The 21,684-nt window shown below is 41.0% G+C and overlaps 1 protein-coding gene across 1 annotated transcript in view; it reads left to right on the plus strand.

Annotated features, from left to right (window-relative positions):
* scara5 (scavenger receptor class A, member 5 (putative)) overlaps nucleotides 1-21,684 on the plus strand; it is a 70,655-nt gene continuing 48,971 nt past the window's right edge. The window contains exons 1-2 of the mRNA XM_073493249.1: nucleotides 1-118; nucleotides 5,221-5,349. Coding sequence (XP_073349350.1) covers nucleotides 7-118; nucleotides 5,221-5,349 — 241 coding nt within the window. The 5' untranslated portion in view covers nucleotides 1-6. The remainder of the gene's footprint in view (nucleotides 119-5,220; nucleotides 5,350-21,684) is intronic.

Consider the following 21,684-nt stretch of genomic DNA (forward strand, 5'->3'; position numbering starts at 1 on the left):
GAGGAGATGGAGAACAAGGCCATGTATCTGAGTACATATGAAGAGAGGGAGAACGGCTCCATGTATGAAGAGGCCTACGACGGACACAACCTGTCCAAACTCAACCTGTGTGATGAAGGTAAGGACGAGAGTTTGACAGCAGTAAACTGGAAACACTGAGCTGAACGTATGTCTTGTTATTTCCCTTTTTTGGAGAGATTTTCACCCCAAATCTAGATTTTTATTTCCAACCTAGTGATTCCAACGGCAGTCCAGGCACTACGAATAAGAAAATATCAGGAAATGAGGAAAAGCTTTTATTGTATAGGTATAATTGTCATGGATTGCCTTTGAAATCCCCCTTTTTCCAAGAGCACCCCCACAATGTTTTGCCTACATTGTATTTAATGAAGCAACCAGTCTTCTCTCTAATTTTCACCTGGATTTAAGTCTGCATTTACTCAAAATATGTCCTGCTGCACCGTTAATGTTAATGGTATGACAAGGACAGCTCTGATAATAGGAGCAGGAGAGAAAAGAGAGACAAATGAGCTGTCGATTATGCACCTCAATCTCTTGAAGTAGGCAAAAAAGAAGTACCAGTAGAGACTTGTTGCACTGCAAACAGAAAAATGAAAATGTAAAATTCATATTGTAGATCATTTTTTCTTAATCTCCAACAATTTCTTGACTATTTAGGCACAGAAATCTGAAATGATCTTCTGGCACATAATAATTGATTTTCAGAACTTCCAGGGACTTTCTGCAGAACCGTTTCTGTATGTAAACAGAAACACCCACACACACTAATAACCAATACAGACTCAGGTCAAATACGCTTACACACACAAGATGAGGCAATGCTGTCACCACTTGGCATTCACTCTCCTCTTTCTATGATCGCTTATGAAAGCCAGGAATGTCCAGGAGCAACATCTGTGCAAATGTGTGTGTGTGTGTGTGTGTGTGTGTGTGTGTGTGTGTGTGTAAATATACAGGTGCAGCTGCTACACATCCACAGTTGACCCTCTGGTGTTCTCAGGTTTCGACCCAGAGCTCTGCGAGTTCGGTGGGAAAGTCTTAAGTGAACATTAACTGGAGAATTTGTTGACATTTTAATGGAAAGTGGACAATGGCCTCACACATCAGAAAGATTGTCCTCGTCCAGCTTCTCTAATCCTGGAACATTTTCACACCTCGTTCAATTAGAGGAGATGTTCCCGACCGTGGTACAGTTTATTTCTTTGGGGTTTAGGAGAAACAAAGCAGTCGGGAGGTTTCTGTAAGAGTGTGAGCCAGTCATTATTCACACAACTAAAGGACCAGTTAAACACCCTGTGCATTGTGGGTAAAAACAGGGTTCATCCAGGAAGAAAGTTCAGAGTTTAATTTGGTGTAAAGGTTGTTAACTGTGGCACTAACACAAGCCTCTTCACCACGGTCTCACTTGTAATTATAACAGCACATTACAATACATTTGACAATGATATGTTGACGTTAAAATATACACACAAATTAGCGCATTTCAAGCATTTTCTGTGTTGTTTTGGGAAATACAGAGTCAGGGCTTGACTTTTATGAAATCTGTGGCACATGTGTGTTTGATTAGGAAAGTTAAAGCAACAGGAACAATGCCCTGCCCTTATAAATTCACACACAGGTAGTGCCAGTAACTGACTCATGCTGGACCTACTTGAAGTATACAGACTCGTGATATGTGTCAAATCGGGTCAACATTTATTGTTGCGACTCCAAGTTTGCTATTAAAAAAGCCTCCCAAGTTGGCTAATCCCCGTCTAATCTGTTTATTAAATCCAGTCTCGTTGTCTAAACAGTACAGTATGTTCACCACACCACAGACGATGATGATGAGTCAGAACATACAGCACCGCAATAATTTAATTTCCAAATGTGTTTACAGTTATGTGATATATAAATATTGACTCTTCTGTCTTGCTAATGTCAACTGGAAAAACTCCAAAGCGTCACTGAACATCTTTGAAACATCTTATTTTCACTGCACTGTGCTGTGTTTTTCTGTGAAAACCACAGAAACAGGCCTCAGTTTGGTTTTAGGAGCCTGTGTCTTCAGAGCCAGGGTCTGGGCTATCCGTTAGCGTCTGTTGTCCTAGTTTTTGCGGTATGTCGTCGGTGGAGCCCATCGGTGGGAGACTTTCACCAGTCTCATTGACTGTTCATAAGAAGAGACACCAAAAAAGAGCCTGTCACTGTTATATTGATGATTTCTCCCATATTCTAGATTTCAAGTGGCTGTATTTGCAAGAATGGCGTGGAAAAAGATGTATATCTGCAGTCCTCAGTCTTCTGGTTTCCCTTTTTGAATAAAAGGTCAAGCCAAGTGCGATCCCAATAAACCAGAACTGGCCCAAGTCTGGCCCAGCTCCAGCCCATCGGAAGAGTAATGAACTGTGGCCCAGATTTGGACCAGTTTTGGGCTTTTTTTTTTGCTTTTGGCTCAGATCTGGCAAACAAGAGTGGACCAGAACTGGACCAGAAGAACATGTCAAGTGTGGGCCAGATCTGGGCCACAACAATTTTGCTATCTCAGAATTGCCTCTTAATCCTTCACACTGGACCTTTAAAGGCACTAGTAAAGTGATATCAAATCAATCTTCTCATCTAACTCTTGAGATGACAGCAGACAAGTGCATTACCAAAAATGCTGGAGAAATAAACGTCATAAGAAAGAAAACAATGTTATAATTCCCCACTTGAGCTCCGGACTGCTGGTTTTATTTGCCCCTCTGGTTTTTATGAAGGTGTATGATGTGCACTTGTTTTGTCTCTTTCTCGTAAAATGCGTTTTGAAGTTCAGCGTGAGTTTAACTTGAGAGGCAGACTCACTTGGAGTGCAATTTCTGTTTCTATGCATTCCATCCATATGACACGCACACATCTGAGCCAGCTGTGTTTGTTTTACACTGGAGGAACGTGTGTGTGCTTCATCATAGAGGGAAAGTGTGTGCGTGTGCGCATCAGAAACAATCCACTGACAGATTGTCATGGTCCAAATGAAACCATACCGTTTATGAGGCCTCGCTGCACGATCAGTGTTTATATTTTAAAGTCAGACATGAGCCAACATCATGACTGCTCACAGGAAGACTGACTCTCATTTTAACCTCATAATATCCCAGCGGGTGTAATATTCATCATAATGTTAATGTCAAATGGACACAGTGATTTCCCAGAGACACCTGTCAGATCTCCTGGGCCAGTAATGTGTTGAAAGCACTGGTAGGCTACTCAGATAGATTTCTTTATTGATATTTGGTGACAGTTTAGGTACCCTAAACCCCGCCCCCCAAAGCATCATACTGTAGCCTAGCAACCGTTACAAGGTCGTTTTTCGGTTAGGATTCTGAGTCGTCTCAACATTCCAAAGACGTTAGCCGTACCAAATCCATGCTAACCAAAGAGTTTCAAAGCCAACGTCTTCTTTTGCCTCTTCATATTGATTGCTTCTGTTGTTAGCTAACCGTATCATTTTGAGTGGCTAATTAGGATTACGTTGTTCAGGACTGACGCATCCATTGTGTGGCAGCTAATGCCAAATGCAAGCCTATATAGCACAATCCTGCAGTTTATTGGATTTGTTAGAACTTTTCTAAATCTGTTTTTCTGAATCATAGTAAGCATCCCAACTGTGTTAAAGTAGAAATAAAGAAATAACAGGGTGATGTTATGGACGTTTCTACTTGTAATAGGGCTAACTTGACAAAGCTAAATATTAGCTTCAATCTTTTTTGCCTCAGAGTTAGCACATGATAAATGTAGCAATTATATACATATACTAAAGACTTTTTTACACTTGGGCGGCTGTCTAGTAATCGGAAGGTCGCTGGTTCAAATCCCTGGCTCCCCCAGCTGCATGTCGAAGAATCCTTGAGCAAGATACTGAACCCCACATTGCTCCTGATGAGAAGTTGGCACCTTGCATGGCAGCCTCCGCCATCAGTGTATGAATGTGTGTGTGAATGGGTGAATGTGACAAGTGTGGTAAAGCGCTTTGAGCGATCAGTAGACTGGAAAAGCGTTACAGAAATGCAAGTCCATTTACCATTTACAGTGCTCTCACTTCAATAAAATCAGCTGGAAAAATGTAATATTCAACCAGTGTTTGTCTTTGTCCACTTATGTCTGAAATCAAGGACTTCTGGTCCAAAGAATTGCTATGAACTGAATGGCAAATCTGCCTCTCTTGTTGCTGTAAACTCCATAGGCCATGTCAAGCTTCATTAAAACACAAAGCTTGAAAGGTTTGGCAAGAGGTGCAGAGCTTTGCAAACTATAAATTCAGACAGTCAGCCTTTATATAAATAACATTTTTTATTGTTATTTAAGCTTTTCTTTTTGTTGCCCTAATCTCCAGGTATGTAACAATTTGTTAGTAGCCACATGTGCTGATGTCTGAAAACAAGGAATATCACATTCCTATTCTAATGACTGATGAAGGATGTGGCTCCAGAACAACCCTTGAAAATCTCTTTATCCTCTTGACCTGAAGGGAATGTTCCCTCAACATCAACAGCTGAATCCCTGCCTCCTGCCTCTCTATGACACACACACACACAGAGACACACACGCACACACACGCTCACACACACAGAAAAAACACTTCCATCTTACATGAACAGTCCTGTGTCACTTTTATCAAGACTAATTCTCCAACATCTGTTTGACCCTGAGAGGAGTGTGATGTGGTGACATGAATTATAGTAATACTGTAGCTACTCACTGTGCGTGTGTGTGTGTGTGTGCAATTTATATTGTCATAATGTAATTCAGTTTTAGACCACTAAACCAAGAAAAGTGTTTTTGCTGCATGCTTACTTCTAGTCGAGAGCATGTTCTCAACAGATTGCTATGAGGTAAATAGTATGACTGTGTGCATTGTCGTCATTAAGGTTCTAGAAGTTCTTGCTTCTTTGGACTTTCCCAACATTTCTTCATCCAGACAAAGGAAATAACTGGAAAACATGACCTTTGTTGGTTTCAAACTCCTCTTGCCTCACTCATACTTTCCCAGCCACTAATTAACAAGCTTTCAGAGGAATGGTTTTGTTTTGTAGAACGCAAAAGACCAAACTGATTTTCAAACAGCATTAATAAACGCTTGCTATTTCATTCATGAGAAAAACCAGCCATATTCCAAAAACATATCCACTTCCATGTGGACTTTTCTCCTGTTTCTTGTCCTAATTTTTCTGTCTCGGCCAGGTTCTGCTAAGCGTCGCAGGAAGCAGGATCAGTGCTGCAGCCACCTGAACTCCCTCTCAGCCATCAAGTACGCCATCGTCTCCCTCTACATCCTGGTTCTTCTGACCATCTTTGGACTCTGCCTGGCAGGTAGGATGTGGATTCATGTTCTGCCATTAGCTCTTTGACAACCGTAAAACACTTTTTTGATCCCCACAAACATTTTAACAATGGACCGTTTTTATTGCTAGTGATTTCCAACCAGGGGTACTTGAACTCCAGGCGGTACTTCTGCAGTTGCCAAGCGTTCTTTGAACGTTGGTAATCTGAAGTTAGACTGATTCCTAGTTTTCCTAATTGATGTTCAGCTGACAGTGAGGTCTACTCTTTACAGAGACAAAATTCATCTTCGGTTTTGGGAACAGAACAAACAAAATACATTCCACATGGTGGAAGGTATTGCGTGTCGCCTTCACAGGTCCCCGAGCAACATCTTTTAACCATCTTCTTAACTTGATTTTCTTTTCAACATAGACAAACAGAGCACATAGCATATAAGTTTAAAAAGAAATGGGAGAGTTGACAGAAGTTCATCTAGGTACCAAGCTTGCTCAACTATTATTGGAGGATTTAGGAAGGTTCAGTTCACATCAGAGACATGATTGTTATATCAGAGCGAATATTATACGCAATAGACAGGGTTGTTCATACAGTGTGAATACATCATCTGTTATTTACTGGTGCTGTATCAAAACTGTCTTCAACTCGTCTTCATGACTTTCCTTCATCATTACTTTGTCTCAGAAAAACAAAGTAAGTAGTTAAAGAAGAAGATGGAATGGTAAGAACAGTATGAAAAAGGCGTGGTTTGTACACAGTGAGAAAGAAAGCATATTGTCCACCCTTTGTTCTCAGAGCGCTTAGAGCTCTGTTACGCAGATGACATCACCCATTCCTCAAGGTTGAATTGTAATGAAGGACACACACATGAACATATGCACACATGCAGCAAAAAAACCCAGCTCAGTTAGTTTGAGGCAACACTCTGGGATGTGGTCTGAAACCCTATACCCCTCTTAAACTGTCTGTTCTCGTTTAGCATTGAGAACACACACACACACACACACACACACACACACACACACACACACACACACACACACAATGACTAAACAATCATTTGAAGCACAACATAAACTGTAGTAATGCATAGGCCTTTTGGTGATTTTATGGACTCACTTACTGCTATTCTACTGCTATATCTGTTGAAGAGTTTGTAATGTTTTAATGGCAAAAGTCCCGCAGATCTGTGTCTGTTTAATGCAGCTTCACTCTGCCCTTGGAGGGTTTTCTAATCTGAATTGTGAAATCAGTTTTCCAGGTTCAGTGCACGTTTGACCTCTGTGCTTCCTGCTGCCAACGGAAAGCTCGAAATGTGTGGCAGGTATTAACTTCACTCCCACATATGAAGTTACGTTTGTCGCAGCGGTTTGGAAGCGTGACAGGATTGACCTTTAAGACAGCTACATGAAAGACAGAGAGCAGATAAAGCGTGACAGAGACCGCCGTCTTTGTACAGCAGGGTTCCCTTGAAATGCCAGGTTTCAATCTGCAGAGGGTTTCACTTTAGAGACTGTTTTTCATGAAGGCTTCTCAGGGTGATGAAAAAACAGCTCCACCTTTGGCCTGATTCATAATTTGGCATCACAACTGATTTTATAGGAGATCAAGGCCATAATAATTTGGTTTGTACAGCTTGTGAGGGTTCAGCTTTCAGCGTTCAGCATCTCTTGACTGTAAATCAAGTGAAAACCAGTTGATTGTACAGGAAGTGCGGTATAGAACTTAAACGATACTCGGTTGGATGTTTGGATTTTGCATTTTTTGTGGGCAATTTAGAGGCATTTATTCCTGATGTGATGCATTTTGGGTTGTTACCAATTTAAACATGATACTCTAATAGCAAGTCCTTAAAGGTGCACTATGTAAGAATTGTAATTTAGAATTATCAACAGAATTTGAAGAAATGACAATTTGATGTTATGTCAAAGATGTCTATTTATTGTGATACAGAGATATCTATTAAAGTTAGCCTGCTAACCAGCTGTCCTAGCCCCCTTGCTAGTTTGTGACTCTAGAGGTAGTAGACGGATGGTAAACGACACTAACGTTCCCCTGGTGCTTGCCGCTCACAATCCGTGCATAGCCATCTAGTAGGGCTGCTAGCTGCACAGCTAACTGAGCTCACTAGCTAACAGTAGCTACCGTTAGCAGCAGTTAGCAGTTACTCAGGTGATGTACTGCCCCCTACTTGTTTGGAGTATGAATTTGACAGGTGGCCAACTCTTACATACTGCACCTCTAACTGCTCTCCATTGGTACTTCGGCTGGTGTGTTGCAACTCTAAAACAACAGTATTGTCCGTTTGTGCTTGCCTTTCACTTGACGCACCAGATGTTTGTTCCACCGAACCATCTGGAAAGGCACCATGAAAAGCTGTTTGGAAAAAGGCAGGGACATTCAAAATATACTTTGCAGGTGATAGAAGGAACCTTCTGTTTATCCGATCAACAGTAGGAGAGCGCTACCAAGGTTACTAGGTTATATCTATTTATCATTTACTGTCTCTAAGTTAGTCCTCTTCTATTGAATCACAACCTCATGTTCAAGTTAGCTGCTGTTTCGAAGAAGAAGAAGAAGAAAGGGGGGTAAAATAAAGAGGTGAGAAGGATTTAAAAAGCGGGACTCAAGGCTAAAAGTTCTATATTTTAGCTTTAAACCATTAGAGCAGTCGTGCTTTGCTCAGGGAACATTCAGTGGTGCATTATGTAATCTAGGAGGGCAGGTAGTCATTCATTTACCCACCAAAACATTTCCTAAATAATGGAAACCACCAAGTCCTAAACCACTTTTACAAACTTCCAAAGCTAGATTTGGAGGCACAAACATGTCTTTCAAACATCACATCTCACTGATTGGCACGTAAATAAGTGAAACTGTATGTGGAAATTTGGGCTTGTGAGTTATGGAAATCGGCATTAGCTGTTATTATTTCATATCACTCGGTGTGTGACACAGCGCCGTAATAGGTTCCAGCGTCTTCAGAGCTCACACCGCTGCAGTTCCTCCTGCTTCATTTGGAAATACCCTGGCATGAAGCCGCAGTAGCCTCATGGCCAATTCTCTCCTCTGTGTGTGTGTGAATGAGAAAGCTTTGGAGGTGTGTCAGACTTTATGGCTGTTACCTTCTAAGAACCCTGCTGTGGCCTCCTTGTAAATGTCAACTCCGCTATTAGAGTAGAGGAGGACAAACAGAGAGAGAGAGGGAGAGAGGTTAGAAGGGCACAAAAATTAAGGAAGGTAGAGATAGAAAGAGAAGTGACCGACCCAGAAACAGGTTTAAGAGCTGTCTGGCTTCAAACCAGCAAGATCCTGGAGGAATAAACTGCTCTCACTAATCCTAATTTCATTTCAAGACCTGCTCTCCCCCGAGCTACCCACGCATGCCGTAACCACACGGCTGATGCCATTAAATGGCTGTGGCTGTGTGTGTATTCCCAGGCACAGAGATGTAGTTAAGAGTTTGGATCGGCTTTGTTGTCGTCTCAGAGGTATTCGGTTATTTAAGGCTTTTAGATGAAGTTGTTTTAGAAAAGCAATCAAACCGGGCTTTTCAACCGGCCTCTCTTAAATTAAATGCCGGCCATCCAAAAGCTAAGTGGCTCCAGCGTAACTGCAGGGGAGGCCCTGTCGCCACAAACACACATTGATGTGATGCGCGCACAAACATTTGCGTCAGCTGCCAGGTTTCCAATGTGAACACAGATTCAACTCTCCGTTCTTTTCTGTTTGAATTCTCACTTGACTTCGACTCTTACGTCGCCTCCCTGGCCTTCTCCCAACTTCATGTCTCTGCCCGAGCATTTAAACACGTCCATATTTCATCGGCAGCAGAATGATGGAGCCTCGCCTTTGGCTGAAAACATCTGCATTCATGGCATGATTAGTCAAATATTTACTGTGTCAGCGCTCCTGATCCTAAATCTTATTTTTTGTCAAGTGAAGGGGGGCGGGTGATAAACAGAAACAGAGACAGAGGATGAAAGGGACAGCTGAATCCTGCTCCATTATCAGTCCATTTTTTCTACAAGCTTATCTCCATGCAGATAGGACAGAGCTCAGCAGAGAGACGGCTCAATTGAAAGGTCACATGTTCAATTCCCATGATAGACTGCTGAAATGTTCCTGAGCCAGAACCGAGACTTCTATCATCTCATTGGCGCCTGCTGGAGACACTTTTTGTCTTTGTAGTCACTTGTTTTGGCTGACACAGTTCAAGAGGAGGGCCGTCACTTAAAAGACATGCTTTGTCTTTTTGGCATTAAAGCTGCTCTGGAGAACTGTGCATGTTGGCAGCCCAAACGGTGGCATGATGTAACTTTTGAAGATTTAACTTCCCAGAAGTCCTGTGGCCTATAACCTGAGTAGGTGCCTGAGTGAGAAAATTCTTCATCCTTACTCCAGAGTAGCAGTCTTTTTCATGAACTCTACTTTATTGGCCCATATCACATGTGATAATCTTAAGATTTTCAGAACTTTTCTAAAAAGAAACCAGATGCAGAGATTTTCTGTTGTCCCTCCATGAATAATAATGCCAGAAGAATCGGCAGCAGAATAGAATAAACCTTTTATAGAAAGCTCCTGAGCTCTTTCAGATGTTTTTATCGCTGAGTGCATCCAAAGAATCTGCAGATAAGACACTGTAAAACATTACAGCAGGGCAGGAAAAGAGAGACGTTGGGCTGAAATATATATATATATATATATTTTTCTTTTTTAATACAACCAATACAGAAATATACATTTAATTGCTGTAATGGAAGGAACGTAGATTTCTGAGTCACATTCCCAACTCGTCAAAGAAATGATGCTTTGGGAAGGGCGGCCGACCTGACATACAATCCCAAAGCGTCAGTTCTCTACCATCAAGTAGATGGTAGAGAAGTTCAGTAGTGTCTAATCACAACCAAGTGCAGGCATACAATGAACCCATGTCACAATTAATGGACACCAGTAATCTCCTAGGGTAGCTTACACAAGTAGTCGCTCAAACTCTATACAGAAGGCAGTGCTATGGAGCATTCATGACAGTAACCAGTAAAATTGTAGCATCGCCACTATTGTAAATATGTCCAGACATATACAGCAGTTGCGCTTGTTGATATTATATCATAGCGCCCTTCTATTTCAACAATGAATCATATGGGATCCTTCTTTGTCACATTACTCTGCACCTCCCCTCATTGCCTATAGCTCATTCTGTCACTCTTTTGGTTCATTCTCGCCGCTGTCATCAGCATCATTACCACTGTACACTTCCTGCTCAGCACCAAACGACACAGTCAGAGAGTAGCTGGTGAACATAGTGGAGCATTTAGCAGCTAAACAACCAAATATTCATCAAAGGAGATGGTTGTGACCAAAAACAGAGCTAAAAGAGTGAATATTGGAGTTACACGTCTCCGAATGCTAACATTGATCTGTGTCTTGATGATTATGGTAGTAGGGAGCTGAACTTGATATACAGTCATGGAAAAAATTATTAGACCACCCTTGTTTTCTTCAATTTCTTGTTCATTTTAATACCTGGTACCACTAAAGGTATAATACAATGAACACGACAAAAAATGCAGCTGATCACATAATACTTTATGTCCTATTTGACATTCTTAAGCTTAATTGTATTCCCAGGGTATATAAGAGGCCATTTCATGTCATAAGCAGCACTGCACATGCAAAGGCTTAGAGTGGTTTCCTGCTTACATTCAAGCCATAGCACAACTCAGAAGTTGTCAGCTCTCACATAATGCCTAAAACAAAAGAATTATGTGAAGCCACAAAGGCAGCCATCTTGGCACTGCTGGAAATTGGCATGAGTGAGAGACAGGTAGCAAAAAAACTAAAGATCTCCAAGACAGCTGTTCATTACAACAAGAAAAAACAAGCCGAACACGGCACTACCAAATTGCTACCTGGCCGCGGCAGGAAACGTCTCTCTACCCCACGAGATGACCGTGCACTCGTCCGTTCCTGTGTCAGGAATCGTCGTCAGACCTCCAGGGACCTTAAAAATGAGTGGGCACTGTCGAGAAATGTGACTTGTTCGGCAAGGACAGTTCGAAACCGACTTGTTGAAGCTGGTCTGAAGTCACACAGAGCACGGAAGAAGCCCTTCATCAACGAAAGGCACAGGTAGGCCCGGTTACTCTTTGCTAGGGATCACAAGGATTGGACTGTTGATGATTGGGCTAAGGTTCTCTTCAGTGATGAATCCAATTTTGAGTTGATGCCCACTCCAGCTAACTTACTGGTTAGGAGGAGGCCTGGAGAAGCCTACAAACCAGACTGTCTTGCCCCTACAGTAAAACATGGGGGTGGATCAGTGATGATCTGGGGTTGTTTCAGTATGAGTGGAACAGGGCAAATGCAATTGTGTGAAGGGCGAATGAACCAGGTCATGTACAGGGCTACTCTTGAAAACAGTCTTCTTCCATCAGCTGGAAAACTCTTTCCTGCCTCGAATGACTGGATTTTCCAACAAGACAATGCCCCTTGCCACACAGCAAGGTCAGTTAAAGCCTGGATGGAGAACCACAACATTCGCACCATGCCTTGGCCTGCTCAATCACCAGATCTGAATCCAGTTGAAAACCTATGGAAAATCATCAAACTCAAAATGGAGAACCACAAGCCCAAAAACAAAGCAAATTTGTTTGAATTTGTGCAACAGGAATGGGCTGCTGTGACAGCAGAACAATGTCAGAAGCTGGTGGAGAGCATGCCAAGACGCATGGCTTCAGTCATCAAAAACAATGGTTACGCAATCAAGTACTAACTCCTGTGTGTATCATGTGTTTAAAGCAAACAGAAATGAAAACATGGAATGCTTAAAAGCAGTGTTTTTGGCAGTACAGTGCCATAGCTATTGATGTAAGAACTTAAGTGATTTTGGTTACTATCAAGAAAACCATGGAAAATGGCTAGATATCAGCTCTTAAATTAAACTCTTACGAGCTATTTTTGTTGTTATCATTATATTTGTCCAAACAAATGTACCTTTAGTTGAACCAGGCATTAAAATGAACAAGAAATTGAAGAAAACAAGGGTGGTCTAATAATTTTTTCCATGACTGTATGTCAGTGTTGTGTTCGCATTTTGTTTCTGCTGCCCCCAAGTGGCCAAAGTCTGAGCCATAGATCCTTCAAACAACCCGCCTTTCTCTATGGAGGTTTTTAGTTACATTTTTGGCCAGATGTTCCTACAAATACCTTGTGCTACATCTGGAGTCACTTCTCAGAATAACAGGTTGTGTAAAACACCCAACAAACACATCTAATATCTAGAGATTGGCCCATGTATGGTCTGTAGCCAGAGCTTGGACTGATAACTGTCTGGGTGTTCAGGACAGGAGGTTTCAACTGGATTTACACATTTTATATCTGTTTTCATGAGCTGGATAGAGATCTATTGGTCTATTACTGCCTGCTATCCTGGATCCAATCATGCAAAATATGAAATAAGTGGTGCATTTTGATCCAGCCAGTAAAATTCCTTCAATGATTTACATCCGCCTGTTGCACATTATTCGAGAAGTACCTGTAGTATTTTACAGGTATGATTGAGGACACGAGCCAGTGATGTTTACAGGCTAATTTTCCCTCCACATGCTGCAGGTCTTAAAACCTAAACAGCCTAGATGCCTCTCTTCAGCTTATACTGTATATCTGAGTCATGTTTTCCAGTTGGAGCAAACATGCAGCTCACAGGTTTGGCTTGGTTGTGCTCTTTTCCTCAGCCATTTAATTGCTGGAAAACATGACGGTGGGTTTGTTATTCTTCTTGTAAGCCATAAAGTCTTTGAGCTTGAGTTTGTGTCTTCCAGTGATCGGTAACAGGGTTGTTATTGCCAAGCAGAAATAGGCACAACTCCCTGGTCCCTGATACAGCTCGGGGTTATTTTGATATCTGACGTTTGTTGAACCTGGGTTCGGTCACGCATGTTATCATAATCACTTTTGTGTTTTACATCAACTTTTCCTGCTGCAGCTGAACTCTCATTATTCTGACACTGGCAGCTGGTTTCAGTTAAACATTCTGTTGCTGTAGCAACCACTACTACCAGTGTTCCATGGAGACCTGAACCCATGATGTCACTTCCTGTTTAGCTCATGTTCCACTAGCTTCTGTAACTAATACAAATATATCATTCAGCAACAATTTCATTTACTTGCACAGAAAAACTATTACTTTCATTAATATTTACAAGTTTAGGTATTCATGTCATTGTATCTTTGTTTCGTCCATAGCAATAAATTCACCAAGATTTCCTCCAAGGTAATTTTTTTCCAATTTATTAGCTATAATCTCTGCTCTCTAAAAGCCTCCACAGCGTTATCTCATCTCTGTCCTGCTGTAATTAGACATTTTTCAATCCGTTCTCATTCTTTCTGTCACACCATGAAGCTTAGCCCGCAAAGATGAAACGTTTTTTGTTCGAAATTTGTTTGACCAACAGCCTTGCTTGCCCCCTGTTGCATGAACAATCTCGAGATGTGCATCAGCAACAGTGAGATCAGATGAAAATGTGATGATGATTATCTTGTAAATCCAAATCAGAGCATTAACTGTGTTGTGTTAAGTATTGTTTTCTGTAGCAAAGTTTAGGGGGCGTTCAGGGATTTTTTATTTTTTTTTACTTTCTGTAAAATTGAAACATAGGACATTGTTCAACATTTTCGTTCTCAGGGAATAATGCATCGATTTTGATGAAAAATCCGGCCTATTTAGGTGGCTGATACCTATGAGTGAGTGCAATAGGAGACTGTTGGGCCTTGGCAGAGGTATGCACTCTATTGAGCGCCATTCTAGTTTATAATTGTTAAAAATATTGCCAGCAACATTGAGTAGAACCTTCCTTACCTTCTCTTGAGGTAAAGTAGATTCTCTTGTTGCTATTTTCATCTTCACTCAATATGTTGTTCTTATACAGAACATAAGTCATATAATTGTTAACATATAGAAACTGTGTGGCAAACAAGCTCACTCACACTTGAGAAATATAAATTTAACTTTAACCTGAACCGCACTTGCTGTCTTGTTGCTATTTTATGTGTGGGATGTACTTCTGTACATATATATATAAAAAAAGAAAAACCGCTGGACCTATACATATATATATATATATATATATATATATATATATATATATATATATATATATATATATATATACACATATTTTGGTCCAGCGGTTTTTCTTTTGCTTCCATAAAAGACTAAAGAATTCTACATTCCTGACCATGAGAAAAACAATGACAATTTTACCAAAATCACAACCTTTAGCTTACTTAACCTCCTTTAAGGTCATTTAAGAAAGCACACGTTCTTTCTCAACATGATGCGAGATAAAAACCTGTCTTGAATGTGGACCATATGTGTCTGGCTGGGTTTGTCCGTAGAAAAACCTTCAGAGGGTAAATCTGACACCACAAAGTGCCACTCCTGACGACTTTAAAGAGGAACTTTAAAGGTCTTGAACCACACCCGTCGCCGTGTGAAAACAATCAGGACTTGGGGATGAGGTGTTTCTGATCTTGGTTTGTTTACGTCTGACTCGGGTGAGAAATTCCTTCCCAAAACACACTTCCCCTGCAGTAAAAAGTTAATCCTCCATCAAGGACCCAGAGCACGCGCCAAAAGAGACACACATGTACACACACACATACTTTTTTTATGTGTAAGTGCAGACAGAGTCACGGACTGAATGCATGAAAGCAAATGCACACAAAAGGTATAATTCTGAGAGACATTCATTCAGATATTCAAACAGGCCACAAACCACATATATGACTGCAGGCACACATATAGACATTTATGTCACAGACAGGCCCAGGGCCCCTAAATTGACTCTAAGACTATAAAGCCTTTTCTAATGAGATTCTGTATAGAAGAGAGTCTGGAGATGGTCCAGCGTTCCCAGTGGGAGTCTATCATAAGAGAAGCACACACACACACACACACACACACACACAAAAGTCAGTGTAGAGCCTCATTCAGGCAGTCAAAGTCAAGCACAGGTCATTAACATGTCAGGACTAATTGGACCAGACCTCATTCTCTCTCTCTCTCTCTCTCTCTCTCTCTCTCTCTCTCTCTCTCTCTCTCTCTCTCTCTCTCTCTCTCTCTCTCTCATCTGTGTGTGTGTCCGTGTGTGTGTGTGTGTGTTGTCTTCAGCATTAAACATGAACAACATTGCTGACAGTAGAGAGTTGCAACTTGCTAATAAATCAATTACTATACAAAGGTGTTGATGGCTCCCAATCAGAACTTTTTGTTTTCTTTCGTCTAGCTGATAGCACATTTGCTAGTTCAAAAATGAGAATGTAATTAGTATAGCCTTACAGAGCAGCTAGCATGGGGAGTATATTATTTTATATATTTGAAGAAATAAAAATCTGGGTATAATTCTTGTTTGTTAGTCATCCCTAATGCAGCAAGTGTTCATTTTAAAGAGGTTGTTAGTATAAACCCAGAGAACTGGCAACCAGCATCAGTTATTTGTATCATTACAATGACTTTACGCTTGATTTCTTGTACTTTTCACAAGAGTAAAGCACCTTATCGTACCCATCTGACAGCATAGCTTTGAAAAGAACAAGTTGTAAAGTTTCACACATTCAGTTCAGCCAAATTAGGTCATCAGATGCAATAAAGTCAAACACAGCAGTGTGTAAATAACAAATAAAAGCAGCAGGCCTCACTGATGCAGCTCTCCTTAAACGGCTACAGTGATTTTTCAAATCTGCAGGAGTGGGAGTGTTAGAGCTTCAGGGATTTAAAGAGCACGATAGCAGGCGCCTAAATTAGTCCTCTAAAGCTTTTTTCCTGTTTTACTAGCAGGCTAATTAAGCAACAACAGATTCCAAAGACTCTGGGCAGGCTCTGCTCGAGTCTGTTAAACACTCACTGCAGGGGACTCTCATTGAGATAATTGTGGTGTTGGAGCTCAGTGAAGCCCAAAAAACTCTTAGAAAACAGTTCTTTCTTGAGGAACGTATAGTAAGAATAAACCTTGATGTGCTTTTGGCCCACTATTGCAGCACATTTGCTATACTTCTCTTTGTGTATCTTTGAGGTCTGATAAATGTGTTGAATGCATTTCCTTCCTCATAAAACATTTTTGAAAGCCAATTAAAACATGAAACCTCCATTGTTTACATCGCTGTTTGTGAGCTTTTAGTCTTCTTCATTGCATTTTCCTGGCAAATTGCTCATTTTCTTGGCACCTGTTGATCATGGAATAGTGTTAAAACATTGAAAGGAAGTCCTGTCATACCAAGTCGACAGTCTGCAATCAGCCAGTGAATAACATTTTACAGGCCATCATTGAGCTTTTGTGACCTCAGTTCTGACCTCAGTTGTTGCGGTGTGTCCTGCTCCGTTGGCAGCAGTCGGCCCTTGTAGGTGGTTTGTTGGCAGTTGAACGTTGAATGTATAGAATCAGTGTCAGAGCCCATTGTTCAGAGAAATTTCTCTGATTGGCTGTTTAGCTAAGCAAATTAGTGCACAGCATACAAGGTGCCAACACAATAGTGGAAGGCGACAAAGAAATGGTGAGTTTTTTGATTTAAATCGCAACACATAATCATCACCATTCAACTGCGGGAGCTGCCTTGCTCTGCTGCCAGGGACAGACGCTGTTTTTCGTTCAGAAATGTGACGAAGAGTCGGTAGGACAGACAGAATGACAGAGGCTTTTCCACGTATGGATGCTGTATTTTTTTCCTCATAAAAGTTGCCAAAGACACTACCAGTTACCACATTACTGTTGTTTGGTCCTGTAACGTTGATTTGTGGGTTGGAAGTGTGGGACATTTCTCTTTTATTTGATGAGTGAGGGATCTGTTTAGCTGTCAGACTGTGAACACCATCAGACCGACACACCCCTGTTCTGCGCTGCCAGCTTTTCCATTCACACAGACACCGTATCGCTTCTGCTGCGGCTCTGATACTACCTCTGGTGGTCGATCAAAGCCGCAGCAAAACTGTCCCCCCTCTCTGCATCTGTAACTTTCACACAGACGGCGAGGCAGAGTATCGGTGCATGATTCCCGCATTGAAAGGGCAGTGTGAATGGGGCTTAAGACTGAGGAAGGAAGTTGCTAAACATGACTAAAGATCACTTGAATAAAACTTTAAAACATTACCTCGTCTGTGACCATTTCTACAAGAGTCAAGTAGATAGATATTCATCAGCAGTTGTGGTTGCTTAACAATTAAGACAACAACTCCCATGATCCCACGTAATGTTACGTCTTTTGTTTTGTTTTGATTGAGAGACCCCTAGTGGCAAAAAATTACACTCTCTAAGAATCTAAGAAATCCAAAATCCTGTGCTGTAGGAATTCTTTTACGCACTTTATTATTCTAAATGCATGTAAAAGGGAATATTAGTGGTGATAGTCAGTTGCTCCGCACCAACAGGAGCCAGAAAACAGGTACTTCTATTGAACACACACACAGAGACACACATTAAGTCATTCAGCCTCTCACAGCGAGCCTCGCTTTGATGTCTGCCACATCAGACGGGGTCCACGCTCAGAAATCAAACAAACCCACCGCCGCCACCGCTGTCACTTCATTTGGACATTCCTGCAGCTGAGTTACAGCTGGCTGAACTCCACACACACACACACACACACACAACCTCACCCAACATGACTGCAAAGTGCACAGTCGCTATTGGTTAACCCTCCATAAAATGGCCAAATAAACAAAAAGAAAGACACCAACAAAAACTACACTTATTCGTTCACAACTGCATTCCACTTCAGTTTAAACATTCCAGACAGCTTTTATAAACAAAAACTCAAGATATTTACATTAAATCCAGTCTAATTCCGTAGCTAAGCAGTGATGTGTACTTCATGTTGTCACAGCTGCAGAATTGGACCTTGTGTGAGTGGCGATGACCAGGCATTAACCCATGACAGCAAGTTTTGTATGAGTAGGTTGCATTCAGCGATGTGAGCGTGGGTCCATGACCTTCTGACAGACATGTGGTTTGTGTGACAATAGTAAAGCACAACCATTTCCAGTGAAACACAAAAAAATAACCCCAGTCAGTTTTCTTCAGATGCTGCAGAAAAGAACTTTAAACATAAATTCATCACTGTCAAATTAATTGTGATACGTGTTTATATTTGCTGCAAATCAAAGACATCATGTCCCGAATGACTGTCAGATTGTTTGTACAGTTGTGTCTTGATGAGAACAAACGGGGCTTGAACAGCAGCTTTTTGGCAGAAAGCCCTGAAGGAAACTTTAAAATATCAAGAAACAACCTGTACAAATCAGAGCTTCTCAAAGCTAGGGTTACATCTAGACAAGACCCTTGTTTACCTGTCTCCTTCCTATTAAGCCTTTCCACTCCTTGGTGTTTTTGTCTTATTAAAGATGATGAACTTTTTCATTTTGGTTCATTTTACTACCTAAAATGCCAATACTTTCAACTCTGAAAGCTTTATCTCTGCACATTCACTGCCAAAGTTGTCTCAATGATACACACTATGTGACAAAATGAATAAAGCTATAAGAATTGAATATTGATTTTTAATTGAATGATTTTGGCTATGTTGGGGTTGAAGAACTCCACAGTAAAACCCATAGTCTAACATAGTTGTTATGTTACATGTGAGCCAATAATTGCCCTTTTTTCTCACATTTATTGGGAAATGATGTTGTGTATCTCTCCAACTTTTGATTTGAGTCCAGTATTTACTCTGACAGTTCTGCTTTGGTCTGCACTGATGTCTGGTCCATATCTGGCTTTTTCCTTTTCAACTTAAATAATGGCTAACTTTATAATTTGGATTTGCACTTCATCATCGTTCTCCTGAGGACATTTATGCTAAGAAATGGTCCAACACCTTATCATAGTCATCTGACACCCTTGCTTTATAAATCCACAAAGAATAAATTGCAAACATGCAGACACATTAAGATATGCTCGAAGCCAGCCAAATCTCCCTCTGGTTAACTGTCCAGGCCGAAAATAAAAACAAACAATCAGTGCTAAATAATCAAAGTGCGTTCTTTCTATGCAACTGCACCGCTGGAGCTCGGCAGTGTGTGTTGTTTGTGTATTGTTGTGTACATTATGCGTCATGATTGGTTAATTGTTGTGATCGACCATGGTTGATTGCAAAGCTGTCTCCTCCGAGCTGTTTCACATTCAGCACAGCTGGAAGCACAAGCTCAGTCACTGATAAATGAGCTGTGAAATTCCTGCCAGCTGTCAGGTTAATCTGGTGTGAACTTCTAAAAATGTTTGAATGCCTCTTTTAAATGTTTCCCCTTTTTTTATTTGTGCTGAAATTGTGAGCTGGTCAGAAGTACAGTCAATGACGCCAACTGAGCAACTACACTCAACAGTAATAATGAAAGCTGCAATCATCAGGGTTTGTTTTTTTATTAACAACAGATCATATGAATATGTGTAATGTGATGGATGTTGGTTGTCCCTGCCAGCCTGGTTCAAGCCCCCAGGAAGAGCGCCAGGCTTTGAAGACAGTTTTCGTAATGGCCAAACGGTGTAATTACATCGTCACGCGATGCACTGCAGCCCAAAAATACTTTATCCCATAAGCTTAAAAAACTGTGGATTTTGAGCATCACAACCCGGGCAAGATAACTCACCATTTGATCCAATAAAATTTAGAAAGTCTAGAAGAGCCGCACGATTAAATTATTTTATCCCCATTCAAGTTAGCGCTAAACCAGAAGTTAGCCTGCTCGGCCGGTGGAAGTTTCTATAGGCCCCACAACACGGAGGATCCAGGTATTTTCCTGCCCGGGAAGTCAAGCTTTTTTGGCTTCAAAGCACCACTGAACTCTTTCTCCAACGCTGTGTCCAGATTTAATGTAATGTCCTTGGCCTGGACCCTCACCAGTATGCTTCAGAACCAACATATCCACTGGGAATGCCATATCCACTGCCCTCCACTCAGTCTTCACACACCTAGAAAATAATAACCCATTTTTTTCATGGCTATTGTCTATTGTCTATTTGTTAATGTCATGTCTGTTATTCCTCTGCTGTATCACATCCTCATTGTCTGGTGCAATAATCCAATTTAATCTTTATCTCACACACATTTCATCTTTGAGCCAGTTGGAGCTAACTGAGCTTAACTCCGGATATGAATCCAGCCTTTTTTACTCATCCATTTAAAAATTAATCTAACGGCTGCCTTTTGATGTGAGGTCAAGCAAAGCAGGTTGTTCCCTGTCGGATTTTAAGAGCCTGTAATTTCATTCTCATTCACCGCTGGAAGACTTTCAGGTCTGCAGTTCACAAAAAGACTCTTTCTTCCTTAGTTCCTTTCCGACTTCCTGCTGCTGGCATCCCCTCAAAGTCAAGTAGGATGTTGGGCAGTTTCTGTCTGGTTGAAGGTGACTGCTTTCACTCTGTTCTCTCATTTATACACAAACACTTGAAAACACGATGTGACAGACACATGTGGTGTCCATGTATGACTTTATTATCATTATTATGTTAGACGGATATTAAAAAATGCATCTCACAATGTGAGAGAAAGAAGAGGAGAATTGCAAATACAATTTAGTATTTACACACAGATGTTCCAGACACATGTGGTAAGTTGGCTATTTTTAACTGAGAAGCAGCTGTTTTAATATTTCTCATCCTCCTCTCAGGTCAGATCACTTTCACCTCTGGCTGGTCAATTATATAGTATAAGCTGCACTGAATTGGATTTGTATTTTAGAATTACATTACATGGTCTGCGAATGTTGAAGTCGTTTCAGATATTTTACTGAGACAGTCATTCCAGCTCAGTGTCCCTGAGGAATTATCTTCATATTGGATTAGTCTGCAGTGCAGATTTTACGACCTTTTCCAATATTCAATGCTAATGCAAGACGGTTAATGTATCAAAGCTGAAAGTAGGGGTGTAACACAAACTTCTTTTTCCTTGTATTTCCCGAAGTACATAAAAACATATAGCCTCAACAGTAAACAACAATCAGACCAAACAAAAATATCAAAGCTGTACCAAGATAAATCTAAGGGGTCACTAGATTATTAAAGGTATAAAACATCAATACTTCCTCTAAAAATCCTCAACATGAAACAATCTGAAATGGAAAAATCCTATGGTCCCATTTAGAGTAAAATATATGACAAAGCAGGGTAGGCTTTAGGGCATGGCTACTTAGTGATTGTTGAGTCACAACCAAGGTGTGTTCTCAAGTTCTCAGACTGATTTAATCGGGATATCCTCCCCAGCACCACGCTCTCGCGTTCGCCGAAAAAAACTGAGATGCTGAAAAAACAGTGGTCTACAAACCAACTATTGACGTCAGTGTGGTTTTTGTCCATGGTGAGGTGTCAAAATTAGATA

Source organism: Pagrus major, chromosome 22 (assembly GCF_040436345.1).
Source record: "Pagrus major chromosome 22, Pma_NU_1.0".
In the NCBI taxonomy this organism is placed as follows: Eukaryota; Metazoa; Chordata; class Actinopteri; order Spariformes; family Sparidae; genus Pagrus; species Pagrus major.